This window comes from Lupinus angustifolius, chromosome LG16 (genome assembly GCF_001865875.1).
Source record: "Lupinus angustifolius cultivar Tanjil chromosome LG16, LupAngTanjil_v1.0, whole genome shotgun sequence".
NCBI lineage: Eukaryota > Viridiplantae > Streptophyta > Magnoliopsida > Fabales > Fabaceae > Lupinus > Lupinus angustifolius.
Genome location: NC_032024.1, coordinates 18,257,393 through 18,283,128, shown reverse-complemented (window position 1 = coordinate 18,283,128; position 25,736 = coordinate 18,257,393). Strand labels below are relative to the sequence as shown.

The window sequence follows — 25,736 nt, the reverse complement described above, 5'->3', positions numbered from 1 at the left end:
TAGTGGTTTAAGGTTTAGATTTCCAAAAAAACTAAAATGTCAAATGTTCGATTCCTATGAGCGACACTTATTGGGGACAATCACGCATCCCGAAATTTATAACTTACTAATGTCCTCAAGGTTCTCAATAACTACATTGGTGAGAATCTGAAAATCTCTCCCTCTGCAGAATTATACACTCTTAGCACCAATTCTTGGACCCTTATAAATAAAGATACTGTCCCAATTTCTAAGGCTGAATTTTTGTTGGGTAATAACAAGTGTGTCCCCTCATCCCATTTAGGTAAAGAACTAATCTCTTTCAGAATGTGTGACAGTCTCTGTGTCGTTCCTAGAAATCGAATTATTAACTTTTTAGTCATTCTGAGAATCTAATGGAGTCTATAAACCACTAAACCAATACTTGTTGGTTTCTAAGACTGGATTCAATTGCATATGTTGAGTACCATTACTCTCCACCAATTTAGTGTTACACCACTAGATCAATATCTCATTATTCCCTTATAAAAATATAATACATGTAGATCGAGATCTAATGTAACTTTATGTCATTAAATCAATGTCTCGTTCATAACTAAAAAAAGTGTAAGATAATATATTTCGTTAAGTCCCATAAAACTTAATTGAATAATGTTACACGATAAGAGCCTCACACGTGCTTTAGATCTCTTAGTTCACTTTGGTTTGTATGTAAAACATTTCCCCAACACCAACAAGATATTGATATAATGATATAAGGTCCTGTTAGATCTGAATGATGACTATATTGTCAAGATTTTGATTTCTGGAAGTGACACTTGTTGAAAGAGTAGCCACGAATTCCGAAAGAGCTTAATTGGTTACCGTAAGGTGAGGGGATATCATTGGAATTACAGAAAGAAAAACATTTCTATGACACTAATAATAACGTTACTTAACTAAAAAAAATAAACATTTCAATCTTATTACAACCAAAGGTAGCATTAACAAAAAATAATAAATCCAAGTGTATAACTACTTGGGATTTTATGAAATCAATTTGTCTTCCTTCTACTATCATGTATTGATTTAGTGGTGTAAGGTCTCACTCGATCTCCGAGATCGAAAATTTGATTCCTAAGAGCGATATTTGTTAGGAGGGACAATCATAAATCCCAAAAAAATCAATTATTTACCAAAAAATGGTAAATGATACCATTGGTAATACCAAAAAATCAATATTCAATCTTTATTAGTAAAACTAGCTTATTATATATACAAATAAAAGTAGTTTATTATGGTGTATATCATTGTACATAAATACAAATAATAAAATTTGTATGATGAAAGCCCCACAAAAAAAAGTGTTAGAAAAATGTCTTAATATCTATAAGTTAAGATCAAAGCCTGTGGAAGAATATTGATCTTCAGAGTAATGACTCTACAACAATAAATAATTATTTATTAATTAACATTGACATTAGAAAATGCAAATAAATAGAAAAATACAACCTAAACTAAATTAACTATTTTTTGTACTATCAATTATATTTCCTTACCATTTTTGGGTGAGTCCACTCGATCCAACACGTTCAGACACCCACCAAACGACCAAAACAAATCAAGGTATATCACGATCTATTCACGAGGGAGACATATGATGTCCAAAAATAATATATCACTTCATGTGTCGTTGTTTATGATTGGTCAGAAAAATAATCAATTAATAAAATTTTACTTTAAATACATTTTTTCAACCAATCATAATCACTAGCACGTGAAATGACACAGATCGTGAGACAACAGGTGTGGTCCCAATTCACGAGAGATTTTAAGAATCTAAATCCACCCCTTATCAAAACAATGTACCAATCCATGTGCCGATGCTTGTGATTGATCAGAAAATGATTAATTATTAAAATTTTACTTTAAATACATCTTTTCAACCAATCATAATCACTAGCACGTGATCGTGATTCACGAGAGATTTTAAGAATCTAAACCCACCCACTTATCAAATGGGCTCAACCCTATTGAATGGGCTTGTAAATAAATAAAAAAAGTGATGGATGAAGTTATCTTCTTCTATAATTTGTCTCTATCTCCTATAAATAAGTGATAATTGACAATCTCTGATTTTTTTGAGAATCGATTATTCTCCGTTGAAAAGAAGAAAATGGCACTGTCTTCAGAAACAAAATCAGATTCAAGAAACGTTTCGTTTAGCCGCCTCAACGCACAAGCTCCTGAATTTGTTCCTACTCCAAGACCTAACCTTCTTCATCTTTATCAACCGGTTCAATCACTCGAACCGGTTCAGCGACTCGAACCGGTTCCGGTTCAGAATCATCATCAACAACAACAACGTCATCATCATCATGGTTCGGTTCAGTTTCATCGTTCTTCTAATCATCAACAAGTTGAACAGGTAGATCATGGTTCTGTTGCTACATCTTCCAAAACTAAGCATTTTGATGAAGCGAATCAGAAGATTTTGAATCAGGTATTTGTTTATCTATGTTTCAATTTCCCCAATTTTAGTTTTTTTTTTTAATTTTACCTTTTTTAATTTGTAATTTATAGCTTAATTAAGCATTCACTTATTGTTTTTCATAACTTTATCTGCCAAGTTTATGGAAATAAGTTAAAATTAGGTTATAAGTAATCTTTGTTAGCATAAACAGCTTAGTTAAGTGATTATTCAATAAGATATTGTGAAGTAAGCTAAAAAGGGATTATTATTTTTCTTAAGTTTATCTGAGAAGCATATTGAAATAAGTTCAGATCAGCTTATATGAAGATCATAAAAGCTATTTTGCATTAAAAAAAGAAAAAAAATCATAAGTTGTTTTCATAAACCCTAATAAGTTATCATAAACCTAAATATTAAATAAGCTCTTGTAGACACTGTGGAAGTATAGAAGCTGAGGGATGGAAATTGAGAATGGATATTAATTGAGCCAAGTTTATATATTTGTGACATATCTTTATTGGGTTTGTCTACTGTGCCTGTGAGCATATTTTAAGAATCCTAAAGAATGCAAGTTCTCATGAGGAAATGCTGTATTCCTTATCTTTGGGATGTCATATATTTGGTTTTCCTTTTAAAACTTGTTTTTTTAATCTTAAACATGTATCCAGGCCACAAAATAGAAAATCTCATCTTTATGCATATCATCAAAACTTTTCTAAGTTGCATCTTTTTTACATTTTGTTTTGTTTTTTCTACTTCATGCATCACAACTTGACTAGGGTTTTGATTGGAATTGTTTATATAATAATGTATAGGTGGAGTATTATTTCAGTGATTTAAACTTAGCTACTACTGATCACCTGATGAAGTTCATCAGCAAAGATCCTGAAGGTTTTGGTAAGATATATTTTCAGTTTCGCTCTTTTTTACCATATATATGGTTTAGTAAGTAGTATAGCTGAATGCCTGAATGTATACTGTTGACTAAGACAGATAGGAAATGGCTAGATTGTTATTGCTGTTGCCATATGACTAACTAAATCACCTTGGGCACAAGCATTTCATTCTACTTCCTATTTGGTATCCCCTATTTCTTCATTTTAAGGGAAGAACATGATGGTGGAATTTCTATTCAAAGACGTGTTTTGAATTCTTGTTTCTGTAGGATGGTACTTGGTTTCAGTTTTGATATGGCATGTTACTTTGTATTATTTCTAATGTTTTTCTTTCTAAAATTATATGATAGAGTATCATGGCATGAGTTTATTCATGTTGCCTACTCCACCTAGTGGCACCAAGTCTTGGTTGTTGTATTTCTAATGCTTTTCTTTCTAAAATTATATAGTGCCTATATCTGTTGTTGCATCTTTCAAGAAGATTAAGGCCCTAATAACTAGTCATTCCCAATTAGCAACTGTTTTGAGGAGCTCATCAAAGCTTGTAAGTTTGTCCAGTTTCTTGTTCCATGAACTAACATTATCCTTCAACTTCTCTTTCACTCTTGTACTGACCCCCCTCCCATACACACACACACAATTTTATTGTTTTTAAACGTACATCATTGCTGAATTCTCCAGGTAGTTAGTGAAGATGGAAAGAAAGTCAAACGCCAGTATCCGCTGACTGAGTCTGATTTAGAAGAGCTACAAGTAATTTTTACATTTTTACTACAATTTGTTACTGGCTTTAGGTTGTGAGACAATTTATTAATGCTGCATTTGGTTTCCTTTACAACAATCAATAGATTGCATCTTGGTGAGCTGCTTGACATGTATTCTTCTTCCCAATATTTAAGTCATGATGTAATATTGCTGTTAATGTTGGTAGCTCTTTAGTGTATGTTCTTCTCTCTTTCACAACTAGCATTTCTTTTGTGTAGTCTCGCATTGTTATTGCTGAAAACTTGCCCGAGGATCATTGCCATCAGAATCTTATGAAGGTTTTCTCTGTTGTTGGGAGGTACTATTGTAGCTTCCACTACATGGTTCTTGTCATAGATTTTTTTCCCTTTTATCTTTTTAAGATAGACATTTTCAGTTAAACTTCAAATTCCAGTTACCTTTCATTTTATTCAGCAGTGTGAAGACTATTCGTACTTGTCCACCTCAACACTCTAGTAGTGGGACTTCTTCAGCTTCAAGAGGGGGAAAAGCTGATGGCATGCCTTTATATAGCAAGGTAGACATACTTGCATACTTGAATTGGTGTGCTACAGATTCTATGTTAGAGTAACCATTTATTTTGTTCCCATTATTTTTTTGGTGTGTGGGTGTCCAACATATCCACCAGTTTCGATTCTGGTGGTGAAATGATGAACTATTTAATTGCACTCCATAGAATGCTTTCCAAGTTCCAACATTTCTTCAATAGATTGTTGAGGCCTGCCTCATGATGTCATATATAGAACAGAGCTATTTAAATATGCTTATTAGTTTTTGTTTGAGTTATCTAGAGGTAATTTAGTTGTTGCCTATATAAGATAGCACTTCGATAGCTTGTAGGTGTGGCATATGATTTCCTAATTACTGGGGTGTGCTAGGTGTGTCTCAGTTTTGGTCTCCATGAGATTGTTGCACATCAGTAATAAGATTTCAGGCTATGTTTTTCTGTTTTGTTCTTAGTCTTAATCATTTGTTTTTCTAGTTGTGAAGTATGGGACTTAAGTCCCACATTGAAAGTATTAGATTCCGGTATGAGGTATATATGTTTGGACTACTAACTAAAATGGCCAGCTCTTGTGGTATGGTTCTCCCAAGGCTTATGTCAATTGGTATTAGAACTTCCCACCATGTATCTTGGCTGCAAACGAGTGTCATCCCCAATATTCCCGTGTTCACCCAGTACTAGTCAAAGGGCTAGTGCATAGCCAGCCCGCATGGGGCTCCAGTGCTGTGGAGCATGGTAGGATGTTAGGATCCAGCTGCAAGGTATGAAACTTGAGTCTCATGTTGGAAGTATGGGATTCCGGTATGTGGTTTATATGGCATTGTGCTTTGACTGCTCTTGAACCTCAACGGCTAGCATTTGTGGTGTGGTTCTCCCAAGATTTGTGTCGCTGTTCTATGATTTGAATTTTGAAGTATAGATAAACAAGGCCACATGTTATTGACATTTAATGTTGGATATGAACTTATGCTCTTTCTCTATTTTCTTTTAGAGCATTAATGAAGAGAAGGTAATTTAATGAATCTATTATCTAATAGAACTTTTTTGTTCCAGTTGCATGCATTTGTTGAATATGAATCTGTTGAGCTGGCTGAGAGAGCTGTAAGTACCATCGGCTTTGCTGAGTTTGCAGGGAATTGTTTTAGTTTACTTTTTTCAACTGAATTGTTTTGGCCATATAGCGATAAGATTGAGAACCATTGGCAGGTTGCTGAGCTGAATGATGAGGGAAACTGGCGGAGTGGCCTGCGACTTCGTCTAATGCTTAGACGCACGGTATATGTTAATAAATTATTTCCTTTATTTCATGTATGCAAGTGTTCCTTCTATAATTTTTTGTTTATACAACTATTTTACTGAAAGTTAAGTTCAGCTCTTATGATTAATTGATAAAATTTTGAACCTTTTGTTTTTGCCAATAACAATCACTGCTCTTATGACCTTGTCTAAAAAATAAGAAACATATACTGAAGGCTTTTAAACTTAACTGGAATAGAACATTGAAAAAAGTCCTAAGAATGATCTCGCAAATGCTTCGATCAGTGTTCCACAAGTTTGTTAACGCCAGCTGCATATTTTTCTTCTGTTTTACTTTTTTGAATAACAAAAAATGTCGGGTTTTAATTTATGTAGGTTTTGATATATTATGTTATTCATATTGTATTTCCAGTCAAAACATGGTCCAGGTCGGGCAAAGAAGGGACTTGATGTTGAATTTAACGGTGAAGAGGACTATACTTCTGTGCCTGAGCAGCAGCAGCAGACAAATGAGAAACAAATTGAAGATGCTCCCTTTCCTGATACTCAACTGCATGAACATGTGGTAAGTGCTTCCTTATTTGATTCACCGAGGGTGTGTCATAATCGAAATCAGCTAAAAATAGCTTATTTTCATAAGCTTCTTATTGAAATGAGCTAAGAAGAGCTTATAGAAAGCTAGTTCCATAAGTTCCCATAAACCCAAATAAGCTCTTCCAAATCCAAATGCCCCTTTGGTATAGAGAGAAGAGTTTTGTTGCATGCAAATAATCATACAATGACATTTCAGTATCCATCTTTTTGGTACTACCAAGGGTATCTTCTCACCTTGTAGGTAAAGAACTAATCCTTTTTGGGGTGCATGGTTGACCCTCCCAGGAATCAAATCATTGACCTTATGGTCTTTATGGGGATCCAACAAGGCCTTACTCTACTAGACCAACGACTCGTTGGTATTTTAGGATAACATTTATAACTTGATGATGCCAAATTGAAGGGACTAAAATGATGATTAACTTGTGTTGTAATCTGGCAGGTAGAAGAGCATGGTTATGAGAAGGATAATAATGGTCCTAAGAAAGGACGTAACAGGGGCAAAGGTAAGGGTCGTGGTAGAGGGCATCACCATCATGGTCATCACATTCACATAGGAACACCACAACCTTCCAATAATTCAACACCTCCTCCTGGTCCACGTATGCCAGATGGTACTAGAGGATTTTCAATGGGTAGAGGGAAGCCTAATGTAGCTCTTGTTAATAATATAGCTTAATATTGTTTCCTTTATTTAATCGATACATACATAAACAAAACAACCTCTCTGCCTGTGTGGTAAAGCCGGACTCACTAGATAAGAGTCTGATGCACTGAGTCGCCTTTTTTAATATATCATAAAGAACTTGTGATTGTCCTTGTAGGGAGTTTATTATAGTGCAGGGGAAGAATGGATAATTTGTGGAGTACTAGGAGTAGCTGAATTGCCAAGTAGTACTAGTTTATTATATTTGGTTTCTTTTTTGTTCAAATGTTTTTTTCTTAAAAAAATCAATTTGAGGAGTTAAGATATTGATAAATTGATTCTAAACTATTGTAAACATGATTAAAAGACTTTATAAAATTCATTGTCATGATTTTTGTGTTGTAGGAATTAGTCTTCAATAATATAGGTGAAAAGATACCCTTGTGAAATAAAACATTCTGAATCTGAGTATCCATTTTCTTCTAATCACTTCAAGTTTTGCTTTTCTTTATTTATAAAAGGGTTTATATATCATATTTCCATATTAGAGAGCATCTTTTGTCCCAAAATTTGTATCATTTTATGTACTGTGTGTTTCTCATTGGTAGGAAAGTATAAAGTTAATATATATTTACTTCATATTTTACTTTTATGATTAGTGAAAAACATGAAAGTACGTCTGTTGTCCCACATTTTATGTCATTCCATGTACTCTCCATGAAACATGAGTTTATGATTGGTTAGAAAAATATCTAATAATTAAATTTTAACTTAAATATGTTTTTTCTGATCAATCATAAACTCATGAGATATAGAGTGATACAAAATGTGGGATAGCAGATGTGTACTCGAAAAACATATAGTATATGAAGTGATACAAATTTTGGGACATGTGAGGTGGTCCCTTTTCCCAAACCCCATGCTTAAATAGTACCGCTGAAAATAGGTAGTTAAACTCTCCATTAAGTAACTATAATTTTATGTATATATCCCATCATGGGGAAAAAAGTTAATTAGGTTTTTGTGAGACTAATCTCATAACACAATCAAATGATTAAGTGAAGACCATTCCCAATAGTTTTGTTTACATCCACATTTATCCAGAGATCAAATTTGAGATTGAAATCATCTCTTACAATTTGACAATACTAGATTGAATATTCTTCCATATTAATTGATTGAGCAAAGCTACTATACTCGTACAACATCAATCCCAAATTGCTCCATTTCTTCAATGTGCAAGCATAATTTCTAATATTGTAATAATAATGTTATCCTCTATCCAATAATTAATTAGGGGTGAGCATGACCAATTATGATCAAGTCTGAATGTAGTTGAGTTAATCAAGTTTAGGATTGGGTTGGAATTTAAAAACTAGAATCGATCATTTTAGGGATAAATATGATTTGTCTCATGGTCACTCATTTATAATGTTCATATGTGTCTATTTTTCAATTGTGTAATGACATCTTTTGGTCCAAAAATCATTGATTTCTACATTTTTATTATATACACATTATTAACGATACATATTATCATTTCATATGTCAAATTATATAATTATATCGATAAGATTTTATCTCAAAGGAATATACATTAAATTGAATCGGGTCTAGGGTCCAATTCAGATTCAAAGATTGACCTAACTGACATTTGGGGTCAGGTGAAATTCAAATTTAAAAATGACCTAACAAATATTTAGGATCAACTAAGGAAAAAACTTTTTCTTGCCCAACCCGAACCATGTTCCCTGATACTAGTAATATAAGATAGTCTTTTAGCACTGAAATTTTCCATGTTAGTGTTTTTTAAGATAGATATTATAAGATGAGAAAAAGGGTACAAAGGAGGATATAAAATTTTTGGGATTGAGTCATGCATTGCAACCTCTTTACTTGAATAACAAAGGTAAAAAAACAAGAGCTTGGGCAGAAAAGCTAATATTCATGTCTAGTCATAAACACATATAATAGCATAATCAAAAACATTGATCAACAAGGCGTTGGTCTAGTAGTGTAAAACTCCATTGGATCCCCTAGGTCGAGAGTTTGATTCTTGGAAGCAACACTTGTTGGAGGGGCAATCACGAACCCCGAAAGGGATTAGTTCATTACCTAAAAAATGAGATACTCTTTGATAGTACCACAAAAAAAACTCAGCCATTGGTATAAGATCTTTGCTTCTCTAAGAGGACAAAAACCTCTAAATTTCATAAGGAAAAAATGGATTGAGATTCATCATGCAAAGTCAAACATTAACCCCTTAACCAACCCATTATTAACAGTTGTAGAGATTACATGACTAAGCACATCAACCAAAAGTACATGGAAGCTTTTCCTTCCTTTTTTCAAAAAGAAAAAAACAAGCCCACAAATATTTTGCTCCTACAATGAAATTATCTTTCTAACTGAAAGCTTCTAAGATGCAAATTAAAGCAATTCACTAACCAAAATATGCATTGCATTCCTCTCTTCTGGCTTTACCAATGCAGACAAATAATATATAGACATGCATGAAAAATGTTTCAGTCAAGGTAGAAGAGAGTCACAATCTTGCGCATATTTTTAGCTTCTTGACAAGTTTCCATGAGCAATCTACTATCATGGAAAGCAAAACAAATCACTTGCTGCACGTGGGAAATGATGTCCATATTACATAACCTGCATTTCAAACATCAGAAGAACGATTTAATATGTATACACTGGTAGTGTAAGTATTTCTTACACTGTGAACAAATTATTCACGGTTGATTTATTAACCACCGTTGACTCTCAAACAAAAGTAATACAAATCAATAGTGGATGATGTGTTGAGTGTCGGTACATAGATTTCAAGAAGAATAACTAGTATCATATTCTTACAGCTACAAAAAATATATCTAGCTAAACAAAATTAAATAGAAGCTACACAAGTTAGAACAAATACCAGGCTCATTCATTAAATTCTCATTAGAATATATATGTTACTTATAAGATCCAAAATAAAAAAGTTTCTCAAACAGCTTATGGGGAGAGACAGACTTATAAATTAAAACAGTATTCAATGGAAAAAAATCTTAAGCCATTAGTATTAACACCTAAGACGTGATTTTACCGTCTTTTCTATAATGAGTTAGTATAACTTTTTCCCTAATGCATCCATTTCTATTCCTATTTTGTTTAGCGTGTCTATTCATCTAATACAACATTCTTATCTCAGCTACATGAATTTTATTATCTTGTTGAACATTTTACCATTCAACATTCAGTCTCATATAACATTGCAGGACTTATCTAGTGATTGACCCAAGATACTTGAATCTAGTGACTTACGGTATGATATGATCCTCAATTTTTACCTCTATAGTAAGTTTATCCAACTCTTGCTAAACTTTACTTCGACTTATACCAAGTCACGTACTTCTAAAGTTTGTCTCCACATTTCTAGCTTCCCACTTAATTCCTATCTCAAGTTTCCTACTAAGACAATATCATCCACAAAAAATATGCATTGTGGCACTAGTTCTTGGATATGTTCAGTAAGCACAACCAACACCAATATAAACAAGTAGGGGCTCAATGTTGATCCTTGGTGTAGTCCTATGGCAATAGGAAAAATCTCCTGAAACCTCGTATTGTGTTCTCACACTGGTCTTGACCTCATCGCACATATCCTTTATTGCTCAAATGTAGACAATTCAAATACATTTCTTCTCTAGAACTTTCAATAAAACCTCTCTAGGTACCTTATCCTTTTCCAATATCCCAAAATAAGAAGTTTCTCAAACAACTTATAAATTAGAACAGTATTCAATAACAAAAAATCTTAAGTCATCAGCACTCTTAAGTGGTATTATACCCATATAACAAAAGCAAAATTCACTTGAAACATGAACTACAATTAATTGTATGCTTATTCATTCCTTCAATTTTAATATTTGTTTTTCAAGAATAAAATGAATGACAAGAAGAAAAAGTATGTAGAGTATAAACCTGCTAGCTTCTATTAGAGGTAGATGATCATTGTAGGGCTTCTCTATGACATTTTTCACCTGCATATTCCACAAATCATCGAAATCAGAGGCAGGGCAGGGATAAGATTGAAAAACCAGAGGGTCAGCCAGTTACATTAAAAACCAGGAAGTAGTCAAACACTGGGTCTGTTCAATCCCTAAAAATTGTTTTTGTGAAAACCGAAAGAAAGAAAAAACATTCAAGACACTGCAAACAAACTGCATAAACATTTCAAAAGAGTCGCAGTTTTCACCGTTGTAGCAAACAACCTTCAAAGGCTACTTGTTTAAATGTCAGAAAGGGCAATCACTACATGAGTTTTCCACTTAGTTTGGTCTAGTGAGGGTAGAAGTACGCAGCCTTACCTTCACAACCGAAAGGATTGTTTCTAGGATTTGAAACCATGACCTCAAGATCAAAAGGCAAGCAACCTTACTGTTGTGCCGAGTCTCACCCTTTAAATGTCTAAATTATATAAATTGGGTTTTATAAAACACTAAACTGAAGGTAAAAACATTGACAGTATGACATTGAATGACTTCTCAAAGGATCAATACTTCAAAGTGCATCCTTTGGTTGAAATTCGAAAATTTTATCATGCTCATAAGATTTCAAATTTATCCAAATTTGTTTTCAATTTCATCAACTTATGTTAGAATTAACATACAATATGCCTTTTAGATAAATTAAATTATTTACTGATCAATTACAAACTTGAAAATTCTGAAATTTAGTGTGCAACATCAACATGATAACTAGGTATAACTCAACAGCTACATTGATTAAAATAATTTTCTACAAGACTTATTAGCTGTTCTAACTTGTAAGTGTCCACACGCTCAGAAACATAGACAAAGAAATCATTAAACGGACACACTACCAGGTTTAGGTTAAAAACTAATCATAAGGAAAACAGTTGAAAAATATTAATTTGAAAACATAAGAACTGTGCAATCGTATAAACACTACTTAAAACCCTACTTTTGATAATAGCTCTTGACTCTCAGGAGGTTGTTTTTTCAAACTCTGAGGCAGGATCACTGTAAGCAACTCCGGTTTCTCTGCCCTTAAAGCTCCTCGAATAACAGCAGCATTAGTTCCAGAAGCTCCAGATGTATATATATGGTTTTTCTACAAACAAAATTTACAGCATCAAACGCACATTAAGTCATAAGAGACAGCTGTGAGGGTTTGACGACATAAAGTCGAAAGCATTTTTACTGCATCACTATGATATCATAAGTTCAACAAGGAAGCATGTGATCATATTTTAAGAAACACTGGATTGTAGTCATTGCGTCTTACAGTTATAACCATAGCATAGCTAAGAATCTCAATTAGTTTCTGGTGCATGAATCCCATGTTCCGTGTCCCAAAAAAGCCAATAGCTCTAGGTCCTTGTTGTTGAATGGCCAATAACTCCTGCCAAAATCATAACTTAATTCAAGATAACGTGCAACTTAACGTTAAGCATAAAACTGTGGCTACTTTCAAGCTCCAATAATGATTTAAGACTAGGAGTTATCGTCAGCTGCATCAGAATTCAATATCAAACTCGAAAAAATAAGTGTCTGTACAAAACTTAATGGGCATATACTATTGGAAAAAAGAAGCATGGTTATGATGTTTATAAGATTTGCAGCAGAATTGTTGCCTGTAGATAATCAATATCAGGAACAGGTTTGAACTCCGATACAAGAACTGCCCCTGATCCTTCTACGACAGATTGAGCCTGTGTTGGAATTTGTAAGCCTTTTTCTTCTTCATCAAAACCCATTTCGTATTCCCCAGTGTATTTATCTCGTTCTCTCCTCGTATGTCCACAAAGCCGCTATACCAGTACATGAAAAAAAGAGTCCCTGATAGTAAAGATTAGTGAAAAACAACTGCCCACAAAAATAGTGATCATACAAGATAAATCTCACGAAGCTGAGACTCGACGCAACAGTAAGGGTGTATGAATCTACCAAGCCATACCCACCAGATGGGGGCAGTGCATCGGGCCGCCCTTACAAGATAAGGCTCACATGAGTTGTCGTTAAATGGCCATATAGAAACCACATAAAGGAGTGTAAGTTGACCCAAATGATCCACAAGAACGTCAGCATAAGTCATAAAAATTATAAGGACTTATGACACATACTGAACTCACCATATAAATTCTACAAACCAAGAAACAACCCTACACACAGCACAAAGCCACAAACTTGACAAGCGTCTACAAATTTATCATATGAGGTATAACCTTGGCACAAGAAATTACAAATCGTAATAATAATGAAAAGAGGACAATAATAAAAGGAACAATAAGTTAAGTTATTGATTTGAGTAATTCAATTGAAATTCAAAATCTGGCAAGTACAAGGTTTGAAGAAGCACACTCAAAACTCGTGTTCTGCAACATGACCAAAGGGGGCAACTCTCTGATTTTTTTGTTGGGTATAACTAAGAGTATCCCCTCGCCCATGCGTAAGAAACTAATTTCTTTCGGGGTGTGTGACTACCTTTCCTAACAGCACTGCTCCCAGAAATCGAACATTTGGCCTAGTACGATACTTGGGAATCCAATGAGACCTTATATTACCAGACCAATGTCTCATTGATCATCTCTCTAAATGAAGTAAGAAACTTAATTACCATAGAGATGTAGTTAATCGCATTTCTCACAAATTAGCTTTCTTTAACCTTATACCACCATGTGCCATAAGTACATAACATTACAATAGAATTGGTTATTTACCCCTAAAGCATAATTAACAGGTTCTCTCACTAATCCTATATACCACTTAACATAACTTACTTAAAATAAGGTATTGTAATAATAAAAAGAATAATCCTCCACCCAAACTCGATCGAGTTATAAGTTCAAATCCTGATAACAGCTTGTTAGATACAGCTGTGTACATTTACCCTTGTCAGACTCACTCAACTAAGTAGGAGTCTAGGACCAGGGTAAGATTGTGTATATTTACCGTTGTCAGTCAGACTGGCTCGACTAAGTACGAGTCTAAGACCACGATAAGACTGTGTACATTTACCCTTATCAGACTCAACTGAGTAGGAGTCTCGTATACTGAGCCGACTTTTTTAAAGGTATTGGAATAATAATAACAATGATGATAATGATATAATTAGGTATGTGTGAAATGAAGCGCATACCATGAATCGTGGTGGTGGTGGATGATGAAGATGAATGTGAGAAAAGAAATTGAAATTGAAATTGAAATTGAAAGAGGAATGAGATGATTTGAAGAATTTGTAGTTAGGAGAGAGAAGAGAGGTGAGAGATGATAAGACTATTACTGTCATTCCTTCCACTCTCCAGAATCCAATTCCAATTCCAATTACAGAATGAATGAATGAATGGTACACACAACTTCTCCAATCACAACAAATCCCCTTTTCTCTCTGTTCATCAATTTTTTTCTTCGGTATATATTTGATCTCGCAACGAGTGTCGCTCTTACGAATTAAATTTTTATCTTTTTTAACATTTTTGTTATCTTATAATTTAAGAAGTCAATGTCTTATTGATGCAGTAGTGATATTTTTTTGTTTCGCACAATCATGTTCGAGTCGAGAACATCCACAAGTACGTCGGACTAACTCTCTCAACAGACATTTTTCATCCATAAGACTCGAACCCGAGACTTTGCTTAATACGACTTGAACCAACGCCCGTTGGTCACCGGTGGTAATTTAAACTAATATATAATCCATTGAAAAATTTAAAATAATATACTCTACATCTTATGTGTTTATTCTATAAGAATCTAATGGTTGAGTTTTATTGACTAATTCAAATCACATGAATCATTAAATTTTAATATAATAAATGACTAATGTGTGTAAAATATATTTTTTTAACTAACTGAGGATCACTCTCTAATTAAAAATGGTTAGGTATATTTAAGGGCACAAATGTAATAGAATAAATAACATATAGGGCTTGAGGTTCCCATATTTACATTATCAGTGCATATATTTTAAACTCATGGTTAATATCTTAAATGATGATATGTTTAACTTTTCCTTAACAAACTGATTTCTTGATACATATTTCTACTCATATAATAAAAATCATTACAAAATATATATATCAGGAGTTATTCAAGTTAGAATAGTTCTCATATAAAATTGTGAGAACAATAAATATGAGTTTTAAAATCAATCATGGTGGTTAAAAATAAAAGTTAATTATTAATCATATAATAGTCATATACATGTATCTTTTAATTTTAAACGTTTAATCAACATATAGTGATTCATATTAAGTTCTCATTTATCACAATATTACACTATTTTAATGTGAGTAGTTTCGTCTCTATCTATATATATATATATATATGAATTTCAACTTCATATACATGTTTTGTACATAGTTTAAGACTTTGAAGATGATAATAATACAATAATAGAAATATCAAAAAATGATGATTTAAATAAAAGTAATATAAATAAGTTATAAATAATAAAGTTATGGTGTGAGAGAATTTAAAGTGTTGGTGTATATAAATTATATTTCTTTATTTTTTTTAAATTGCAAGATAAATACATGGTCACCCACTATAAAGAGCTTTTTTAATAAGATTTAAGAGAATGAGTGAATTCACATAAAAACAAAGGAGCTTCTGGCACAGCTAGGCCATCACGTGAAAATACAATGTTCCTTTTGTCATGTTACATGTATCAGCATATAAAATAAGATGTTGGTTTAGTGGTGTAATGTTTTATTGAATCTTTAAGGTTGATGGTTCAATTCTTGCGAACGACTTATTAGGATGAATAATCACGAACTCCGAAAGAGATTATTCCTTATCGAAAAAATGAGAGAATACTATACCAAAAAATGTATGAGTATAAATACTTTAGAATTAATAACTACTTTTATGCTTTATATATAAATAAATAGATGAAGAGAGGTATTGGCACTTCCACTTTTATTATTTTTTGTTTCTAAATTAACTCTATTTATACTTTCTTCCTGAACTATTTTATTATCTGTTTTTATTCCTAACATATTTATCTAGCACGACAAATTTTTTATTACTTTCATTATTTTATTAATTTATCTTTCCTTCTAACGCTTTGGCATAAGATAAATATTTGTATGGAGGAAATCAACTTACTCCAAAAATAAGTTAGACAACTTGTTCCCATATCTTAGTCATCTCATAAACTAGTTTGATTCGCGTGATTTGAATTAGTCAGTCAATTTGAAACATTATATTTTTATAGAATAAATGACTAAAATGTGAAATAAGTTTTTCTAATTTAATCTTAAAATAAGTATATATTGTCATATTTTTAATCAAAATTAAAATCTTTAATTATTTATATTCGAGTTTTTTGCAATATTTGTCACCTATTACCAATTAGATGCAAAAGTAATTTTATCTATTTTTTTCTACAACACCCCACCTCCACAAATTATTTGCCACTAACTGAAAGGTAAATATATATTATATATATATACTCTTTTTCCTAAATTGCGGCTCTCATATTACATAACACACAAAAATCACATGTTCCGTGGAATCAAAACACATCCCAATCATATTAATTGAAGTGGTACATATTTAATTCCCTTTAAATAAGGTTCCGAGTTTAAGTTTTACGGATAAAAAAAATATTTGCTGGAAGAGTTAGCATCATATACTTGTAGATGTTCCCGGCTCAGACATAGCTGTCTTCAGTGTGATAATACCTATGAAAAACCCAAAACAACCTAATTTATGCATAATAATATGAGTTTTTAATATTGGATTTTTGAATAAAAATAATATAAACAATATATTATACTAACTTTATACAAAAATAATACATAAATTTTAAACTCAATAATTGAAGCTTTTAAGTTAGATAATTTATGTAAGACCATTTTACGTGTGCTACTTTACTATGCAACCATTGCTTCCAATCACTTTCCCTTTTTCTCTTCAATCATATAACTCTTCTTCAACATTCACACAAATTGTCTCAACTTTTTTTGATATAACCAATCACCTTATAAGAGAAAAGTGTAATATCTTTCCATAATTAATACATCATCAATTATTTATTTACATTCTTTTTTTAAAATTAATAATGAATAAATATGAATGATAAATGATACGATAACAATATATAAAACTTTTATATTATCAATATATATATTTTCGTCACAATAGATATAATTCCTTATGGATATGTAAACGCCTTTTCCAACAAATATTGTTCAGAAAAAGGAGAGTTGCTAAATTAAACCTCATTAAGAATGATGTTTTATCAAATAACTCTATTCTTGATCTTTTTTTCTTATACCGAGTCTACTCATCGAGTAATAATATATACTCTTACAAAATCTTTTTACAATTTTCCTACACCATATATGTTAGAGTAATGATATGTCACTTATAAACAAATTATTAATAGATAAAGTATTACTTTATGACATATGTGACTTTTTGTATAGATATGAAGATTTAACATGGGAATATCTCATTTTTTCCGTATGTTATTATAAATAAATCATTTTTTTCAATCACATGGCATCATTAATCATTTCTTCGATCTATTCATAAGTGTCTTTTGACATAGACTCCTCTCTACTAGAGAAAAGTACTTTAAAATAGTAAAGAAAAACAATATATATTAACATGAGAATAAAATGTATTCTTATATTAGTATATAATTTATCTTCTTAAATTCATTTAGTATTTAACACGTGTCTTATTTTTTTATAATATATTTTTTTAATTTAATGAGATAAACTATCTCATGGTATGGAGAGATAATTTATTCTCTACTAACATTTGTATTATTTTTATTTAAAATGAAATTACACTTTTACTCTTAAAATTAAATGGAAAAAAAGCTTCATTCTTAAGTAACTGAGATGAGTGTATCTCTTATACTTAATAAAGGTGTGTACTCAGTGTTATAAAGGTTTGCTATAATCCTAGGATAACCAAAAAATTAAGAATTCGATTCGTATGAATGACACTTGTTAAGAGAGGTAGTCATACACCGAAAAATATTAGTTCCTTACGTGAGGAAATATCATTCTTATTAGGAAAAAAAGTAAAGGTGTGGGAGTATGATTCTATGTCTCATGTGTATGTAATTGCCCATAAAAAATATATGTAAATTAAAATTTAATTGTTAAATATTTTCTGACCAATTGGTACATGAAGTGACACAAAATGTTAAAATTCTTAAACATCAATTATTTTGACACCAAACACCACTTTATTCAATCAAAGGAATTTTCATAGCCATCTTTCAAACCAAAAAATCAACAATTTACTTTGTTCTTATTATTCATAGTATAGTAGTTACACTTTCTGGTTTTTATTAACTCATCTTTTTCTTTTTGAGTTTCTTAACAGTTCAAATCAATCTCCATAGAACTCAGCATCAAATAAAGGTATTGGGATTATTAATTTCTGTTATTGGTTTGATTTTCCAGTTTTGGGTTTTCCATGTTTACTAATTTGGAGAAGGATAAGATGATAAAGTTTATTTTTTTTTTCTTTTGGGTTATTTGTTTGGACTCTTGATGACTTAATTCAATGAAATCAATTATTTTAGGGTATGTTTGTTTAGGATTGAAAAAAGTGATTTTGTGAAGCTGGAAAATAGAGCTTCTCAACAAAACTGAACAAGGGATTGTTTGTTGAAGTTTTTTTTTTTCACAAAAAAGTGTTATTTTTATTTAAAAATCACTTATTAAAATAAGTATATATTGTCATATTTTTAATCAAAATTAAAATCTTTAATTATTTATATTCGAGTTTTTTGCAATATTTGTCACCTATTACCAATTAGATGCAAAAGTAATTTTATCTATTTTTTTCTACAACACCCCACCTCCACAAATTATTTGCCACTAACTGAAAGGTAAATATATATTATATATATATACTCTTTTTCCTAAATTGCGGCTCTCATATTACATAACACACAAAAATCACATGTTCCGTGGAATCAAAACACATCCCAATCATATTAATTGAAGTGGTACATATTTAATTCCCTTTAAATAAGGTTCCGAGTTTAAGTTTTACGGATAAAAAAAATATTTGCTGGAAGAGTTAGCATCATATACTTGTAGATGTTCCCGGCTCAGACATAGCTGTCTTCAGTGTGATAATACCTATGAAAAACCCAAAACAACCTAATTTATGCATAATAATATGAGTTTTTAATATTGGATTTTTGAATAAAAATAATATAAACAATATATTATACTAACTTTATACAAAAATAATACATAAATTTTAAACTCAATAATTGAAGCTTTTAAGTTAGATAATTTATGTAAGACCATTTTACGTGTGCTACTTTACTATGCAACCATTGCTTCCAATCACTTTCCCTTTTTCTCTTCAATCATATAACTCTTCTTCAACATTCACACAAATTGTCTCAACTTTTTTTGATATAACCAATCACCTTATAAGAGAAAAGTGTAATATCTTTCCATAATTAATACATCATCAATTATTTATTTACATTCTTTTTTTAAAATTAATAATGAATAAATATGAATGATAAATGATACGATAACAATATATAAAACTTTTATATTATCAATATATATATTTTCGTCACAATAGATATAATTCCTTATGGATATGTAAACGCCTTTTCCAACAAATATTGTTCAGAAAAAGGAGAGTTGCTAAATTAAACCTCATTAAGAATGATGTTTTATCAAATAACTCTATTCTTGATCTTTTTTTCTTATACCGAGTCTACTCATCGAGTAATAATATATACTCTTACAAAATCTTTTTACAATTTTCCTACACCATATATGTTAGAGTAATGATATGTCACTTATAAACAAATTATTAATAGATAAAGTATTACTTTATGACATATGTGACTTTTTGTATAGATATGAAGATTTAACATGGGAATATCTCATTTTTTCCGTATGTTATTATAAATAAATCATTTTTTTCAATCACATGGCATCATTAATCATTTCTTCGATCTATTCATAAGTGTCTTTTGACATAGACTCCTCTCTACTAGAGAAAAGTACTTTAAAATAGTAAAGAAAAACAATATATATTAACATGAGAATAAAATGTATTCTTATATTAGTATATAATTTATCTTCTTAAATTCATTTAGTATTTAACACGTGTCTTATTTTTTTATAATATATTTTTTTAATTTAATGAGATAAACTATCTCATGGTATGGAGAGATAATTTATTCTCTACTAACATTTGTATTATTTTTATTTAAAATGAAATTACACTTTTACTCTTAAAATTAAATGGAAAAAAAGCTTCATTCTTAAGTAACTGAGATGAGTGTATCTCTTATACTTAATAAAGGTGTGTACTCAGTGTTATAAAGGTTTGCTATAATCCTAGGATAACCAAAAAATTAAGAATTCGATTCGTATGAATGACACTTGTTAAGAGAGGTAGTCATACACCGAAAAATATTAGTTCCTTACGTGAGGAAATATCATTCTTATTAGGAAAAAAAGTAAAGGTGTGGGAGTATGATTCTATGTCTCATGTGTATGTAATTGCCCATAAAAAATATATGTAAATTAAAATTTAATTGTTAAATATTTTCTGACCAATTGGTACATGAAGTGACACAAAATGTTAAAATTCTTAAACATCAATTATTTTGACACCAAACACCACTTTATTCAATCAAAGGAATTTTCATAGCCATCTTTCAAACCAAAAAATCAACAATTTACTTTGTTCTTATTATTCATAGTATAGTAGTTACACTTTCTGGTTTTTATTAACTCATCTTTTTCTTTTTGAGTTTCTTAACAGTTCAAATCAATCTCCATAGAACTCAGCATCAAATAAAGGTATTGGGATTATTAATTTCTGTTATTGGTTTGATTTTCCAGTTTTGGGTTTTCCATGTTTACTAATTTGGAGAAGGATAAGATGATAAAGTTTATTTTTTTTTTCTTTTGGGTTATTTGTTTGGACTCTTGATGACTTAATTCAATGAAATCAATTATTTTAGGGTATGTTTGTTTAGGATTGAAAAAAGTGATTTTGTGAAGCTGGAAAATAGAGCTTCTCAACAAAACTGAACAAGGGATTGTTTGTTGAAGTTTTTTTTTTTCACAAAAAAGTGTTATTTTTATTTAAAAATCACTTATGTCACTTTCAGATTTGTTTGGTTGGATTTTTGCAAAAAAAAAAAAGCAGAAGCTGAAAAAAAACTGAAATTTAGTTTTTCTGGGAAGCTATATTTTTCAGGTTCCCAAAAAATAACTTCTGCCAAAATCATCTTTTTAAGCCTAAACACAGGCCCTAAATGTGAAAGTTTCAAAACTGATTTTCTGAATCAAAATAATCACTTTTTTAAATAAATAACACTTAAAATAAGTAGGCTCTTATATGCAATGCAAACTAGATTATACATTTGTGTAGGCATAGCTACCGGATAGAAATCGATGTTCTTGTCATGTTTTTCTGTTGGCTCATAGAGATAGATATAACAAAACTTCATAGGGTGCCAGCAGCAAGATTTTTCAAGTGATTATGGAGAATCAGAACAGTTTTCGGGCACCTACAATGGAAAAACAGCAAAGTTTTCGCAGGGTGATGGAAAAACAGAGGAGTTTTCGCGGTTTTATGGAAAAACAGAAAAGTTTTCGCATTGTGATGGAGAAGCAGCTCAGCTTTATCGGAAACGGTGAGAGGAAAAAGAGCAAGGAATCGCCTGGGAAACGCGGCGACTTACCGATTCATTTAGCAGCTCGGGCAGGGAACTTGAGTAGACTGAAAGAGATAATTCAAAACTGTGCTAGTGATGAGTTAAAGAATTTGTTGGCAAAGCAGAACCTGGAGGGGGAGACTCCTCTTTACGTCGCTTCAGAGAATGGACATGCCTCGGTTGTTGGCGAGATACTGAAGCATTTGGACTTGGAAACTGCTTCCATTGCGGCCAGAAATGGCTATGATCCATTCCATGTTGCAGCAAGGCAGGGTCATGTAGGTAAGGTAAAACATGGCCATTATGTTTTGGCCTAAGGCCATTATATATAAAACTTAGAGTAAATACCCATTTTAGTTCCTCGTATTTTTCGACCTTACCATTTTAGTCCTTGAAAAAAGAAAAGACCTAAAATAGTCCCAAAAATTTCAAATGTGGGCCAAATTAGTTGTTTTTTGGGTCAAGTTAGTTCCTACCAAGTGTTGTAAAATATGCTAAAAAGGATTAATTTGACCAACATTTGAACTTTTTGTGGACCATTTTAGGTCTTTTGTTTTTTGAAGAACTAAACTGGTAAGATCGAAAAATATGAGGGACTAAAATGGTATTTACTCTAAAATTTATTGTCAACATTTTTTGTTATGTCAACCCATGGAGTTTAATACCCGAAAAGATAGTTTTTTGGTGTGTGTCTTATTTATTGCTTATAAGTTATTTGAGATCTTAAACCAAAATCCATATGGTCCTTTATGGATTTGGAATTAGTGACTTTGGAGGTTGGCGGCTTTTATGACTTTGAACCAGTCTGGAACATAATTTATCATTCTTGAACTTTGACGAAGACCATTTGCGGACAATTGGTCAATCATACAACAATTTGCAAAGTTACTAAACCTGGATTTGGTCTATTGAGTTCAAGATTTGTAAATTGTGTTTAAGATCAGTCTAAAGTCATCAAAGTTACGATCCTCCAAATTCATCGAATCCAAATCCATCCTTTATCAGCCCTTTACCGAGTGAGCAGAAATTTTAACGAGTCAAATTGTGACTTCTTTAGGAAATGGTGTAGGACATTTGTATTTCCTAGTTAAAGAAACACCATCCTGGAATGGTTCTATTACCCTTGGCTTGTCAACAAGTGAAATTTAAACCAAATATCAAAATTATAGTTTATAATTTTACAAACATAAATTTGGCTTCAACGTTTTTATTGTTCTACCTTTCAGATCATTGTGTTGTTAAGTTTCCGAGCAAGGAGAACGGAAGATAGTTTTTACAAATGTTGTTATGTATGTTATTCTATGACTCTCACTATATCTATGACTGAGAGAGAAAAAATCTTGCAGAGGTTCTGAGAGAATTGCTGCACTCCTTTCCGAACTTGGCTATGACCACAGATTTGGCCAATTCCACTGCTTTACATACAGCCGCAACTCAAGGTCATATCGATGTGGTCAATCTCCTTTTGGAATCCGATTCAAACCTTGCAAAAATAGCCAGGAACAACGGTAAGACTGTCCTTCATTCTGCGGCTAGAATGGGGCATTTGGAAGTTGTGAAAGCCTTACTAAATAAGGATCCGAGCACTGGATTTAGGACTGATAAGAAGGGTCAAACTGCACTACACATGGCTGTGAAAGGGCAAAATGAAGAAATTCTGCTGGAATTGGTAAAGCCCGACCCTACAGTTTTAAGTCTAGGGGATAATAAAGGAAACACAGCTTTGCATATTGCCACATCGAAGGGTCGTATTCAGGTACTTTATTTTTTTTAGAATTCAATCTAATTATATAGAAAGGAAATCTTTATTTCTGTTTAGGGATGAATTTATCATCCATGATCCGTGTCTAATACTTCTTCCCGTCTTATGAGAAGTTGGCAAAATGTAGATGAACTTAAAAATAAGCATGCTATAAAAAAAATACAGACGCAAACCGGAATTTTAGTTTGAGCTAGGCCAGACCGAACTAAACAAATATAACATGAAGATCGAAGATCATCAACTAAGGCTATCTTATGAATAGGCATGATTACAACTTCCAAAGTTGATACCGAAATAATGGAGTGAATTTGTCTTTGAGTATCTATTTTAAATTGGTCGTTAGTGACTGCAGAATGTGCGGTGCTTGTTAGCTATGGAGGGTATCAACATCAACATGACTAACAAGGCCGGAGAGACTCCTCTTGACATTGCAGAGAAATTTGGAACTCCAGAACTTGTCTCTATACTGAGGGTGGCCGGGGCTACCAATTCCACTGACCAAGCGAAACCTCCGAGTGCGACTAAGCAACTTAAGCAGACTGTCAGTGACATCAAGCATGATGTGCAATCCCAACTCCAACAGACTCGTCAGACGGGCATGAGGGTCCAGAAAATCGCGAAAAAGCTGAAAAAGCTCCACATTAGTGGCCTGAACAACGCGATAAATTCTGCTACAGTTGTCGCCGTTCTCATTGCTACGGTTGCTTTTGCAGCCATCTTCACAGTCCCTGGTCAATATGTACAGGAGAAAACACAGGGCTTATCACTTGGACAAGCAAACATAGCAAACAATGCAGCATTCCTAATATTTTTCGTGTTCGACAGCCTGGCATTATTCATTTCTCTCGCAGTAGTGGTGGTTCAAACTTCTGTAGTCGTGATCGAGCAAAAGGCGAAAAGGCAGCTCGTTTTTGTGATCAACAAGCTCATGTGGACAGCTTGCCTTTTTATTTCCATCGCCTTCATTTCACTCACCTATGTAGTGGTAGGACCACACTCTAAATGGCTTGCTATATATGCTACAGTGATCGGAAGCTTGATAATGGTTTCGACAATTGGCTCAATGGCCTATTGTGTCATTTTGAATCGGCTGGAGGAGACAAAATTAAGGGCTGAGAGTCGTTCGTTCTCTATGTCTCATGCATCAGATCAAGAAATTTTAAACAGTGAATACAAGAGGATGTATGCACTTTAGGTAAGACAAGCACAAGGGATGTATACCCTACAAAAATGTTGAAGTGATAATTGATAATTCTAGTGCTACACTTTGTTTGGTTTGTTTCTGAACCAGAATTCCAAAGTACTTTGTAAGCCTTGACATTAAACTATCATATATTTCTGTATAATTACATTGATGTTTTTTGCATTATAAGGTGAAGTTTATTGTCATTTTTTGTGACCACTTTTTCTTCATCTTCATATTAAGTGAGTTAATGAAAATCATTGGAACATGGGTGTTTCTTCATTCTGCAATTGTTGTTCATGTTAACATTGCTGTGTTTAACAATAATGTTCAAGAAAGTTGATACAATGACAACATGTTTAGCCATTACATTATAAAGGGGTGAGCATGGGCTGGGTTGGAACTGGTTAAGGCTTGTCCTTATCCGGCCCTAAATATTGGTCGGGTCATTCTTTTGAACTTGGACCCGGCCCTAAACCTGAAGCTAACCCGACCCTAGACCCGAAGCTAACCCGACCCTAAATATCGACCTGGTCAATCTTTAAACCCGATCATGATCGGGCCGTACCAGATGAGCGGGTAGGGCCGGGGCCGGCTCACCCCTAACATTATACCATTTGAATTCCGGGTTGGAGTGCCATTTTCCTTAAACATGCATGAATTGCACCATTTTGAACATATGACACTAGATAGGAATCTCGTGTATTAAGCCACCATTTTTTAAGCATAATGTAGAAGAAACGACAATATCAGCATGACAAAGATACCAGTAAGGATATCGCCAAGAGCGACGGCGTGGGCGTGGAACAAGGCCATGTGGTCGTCGATTTGCTTAAGAATGTGACCTTGTTGTGAAGTATCATCATCATTACAGTACATAAATAAATAATGTTGCTTGCAAACCAAATTTTATTGATTCATGAAGTCATTGTGTAGATAAAATGTGGTTATATTTTTATTAATTGGTTTGAATGTAGTCATGGTGAGAGTTTTTACTTTAAAA

General features: G+C 32.4%; 3 protein-coding genes across 8 annotated transcripts; 2 read left to right on the top strand and 1 right to left on the bottom strand.

Annotated features, from left to right (window-relative positions):
* LOC109330175 (la-related protein 6B) lies at window positions 2,083-7,375 on the top strand. 2 transcript variants are annotated; one of them, XM_019564241.1, is made up of 10 exons: window positions 2,083-2,461; window positions 3,247-3,328; window positions 3,777-3,871; window positions 4,009-4,080; window positions 4,311-4,390; window positions 4,510-4,609; window positions 5,651-5,698; window positions 5,804-5,872; window positions 6,267-6,419; window positions 6,891-7,375. In XM_019564241.1, the coding sequence occupies exons 1-10, from the start codon at window positions 2,135-2,137 to the stop codon at window positions 7,125-7,127; spliced, it is 1,263 nt and encodes a 420-aa protein (XP_019419786.1). In that variant the 5' UTR covers window positions 2,083-2,134; the 3' UTR covers window positions 7,128-7,375. The 2 variants fall into 2 exon arrangements, with proteins under 2 accessions (XP_019419786.1, XP_019419785.1); XM_019564240.1 differs by having other exon boundaries at window positions 4,507-4,609.
* On the bottom strand, window positions 9,445-14,449 carry LOC109330342. Its single transcript, XM_019564506.1, has 6 exons — window positions 14,247-14,449; window positions 12,742-12,918; window positions 12,393-12,509; window positions 12,069-12,218; window positions 11,067-11,125; window positions 9,445-9,755 (listed from the first exon to the last, which is right to left on the bottom strand). Exons 1-6 carry the CDS (start codon window positions 14,394-14,396, stop codon window positions 9,620-9,622), a joined length of 789 nt encoding a protein of 262 aa, XP_019420051.1. The 5' UTR covers window positions 14,397-14,449; the 3' UTR covers window positions 9,445-9,619.
* Window positions 18,311-24,952, top strand: LOC109330036 (ankyrin repeat-containing protein At5g02620-like). 5 transcript variants are annotated; one of them, XM_019564008.1, is made up of 5 exons: window positions 20,739-20,925; window positions 21,559-22,070; window positions 23,135-23,544; window positions 23,903-24,783; window positions 24,832-24,952. In XM_019564008.1, the coding sequence occupies exons 2-4, from the start codon at window positions 21,614-21,616 to the stop codon at window positions 24,743-24,745; spliced, it is 1,710 nt and encodes a 569-aa protein (XP_019419553.1). In that variant the 5' UTR covers window positions 20,739-20,925; window positions 21,559-21,613; the 3' UTR covers window positions 24,746-24,783; window positions 24,832-24,952. The 5 variants fall into 5 exon arrangements, with proteins under 5 accessions (XP_019419555.1, XP_019419552.1, XP_019419553.1 ...); XM_019564010.1 differs by lacking the exon at window positions 20,739-20,925 and adding an exon at window positions 18,311-18,495 and having other exon boundaries at window positions 21,584-22,070; window positions 23,903-24,952; XM_019564007.1 differs by lacking the exon at window positions 20,739-20,925 and adding an exon at window positions 18,311-18,495 and having other exon boundaries at window positions 23,903-24,952.

Coding starts and splice junctions, on each gene's coding strand:
- LOC109330175 (XM_019564240.1), top strand. CDS start 2,135: ATGGCACTGTCTTCAGAAACAAAATCAGATTCAAGAAACGTTTCGTTT. Junction 2,462..3,246: donor ATCAGAAGATTTTGAATCAG/GTATTTGTTTAT, acceptor AATAATGTATAG/GTGGAGTATTATTTCAGTGA. Junction 4,610..5,650: donor GCATGCCTTTATATAGCAAG/GTAGACATACTT, acceptor TTTTTGTTCCAG/TTGCATGCATTTGTTGAATA.
- LOC109330342 (XM_019564506.1), bottom strand. CDS start 14,396: ATGACAGTAATAGTCTTATCATCTCTCACCTCTCTTCTCTCTCCTAAC. Junction 12,919..14,246: donor CACCACCACCACGATTCATG/GTATGCGCTTCA, acceptor GTACTGGTATAG/CGGCTTTGTGGACATACGAG. Junction 9,756..11,066: donor CCTCTAATAGAAGCTAGCAG/GTTTATACTCTA, acceptor TTTGAAATGCAG/GTTATGTAATATGGACATCA.
- LOC109330036 (XM_019564010.1), top strand. CDS start 21,614: ATGGAGAATCAGAACAGTTTTCGGGCACCTACAATGGAAAAACAGCAA. Junction 22,071..23,134: donor AGCAAGGCAGGGTCATGTAG/GTAAGGTAAAAC, acceptor AAAATCTTGCAG/AGGTTCTGAGAGAATTGCTG. Junction 23,545..23,902: donor CATCGAAGGGTCGTATTCAG/GTACTTTATTTT, acceptor TAGTGACTGCAG/AATGTGCGGTGCTTGTTAGC.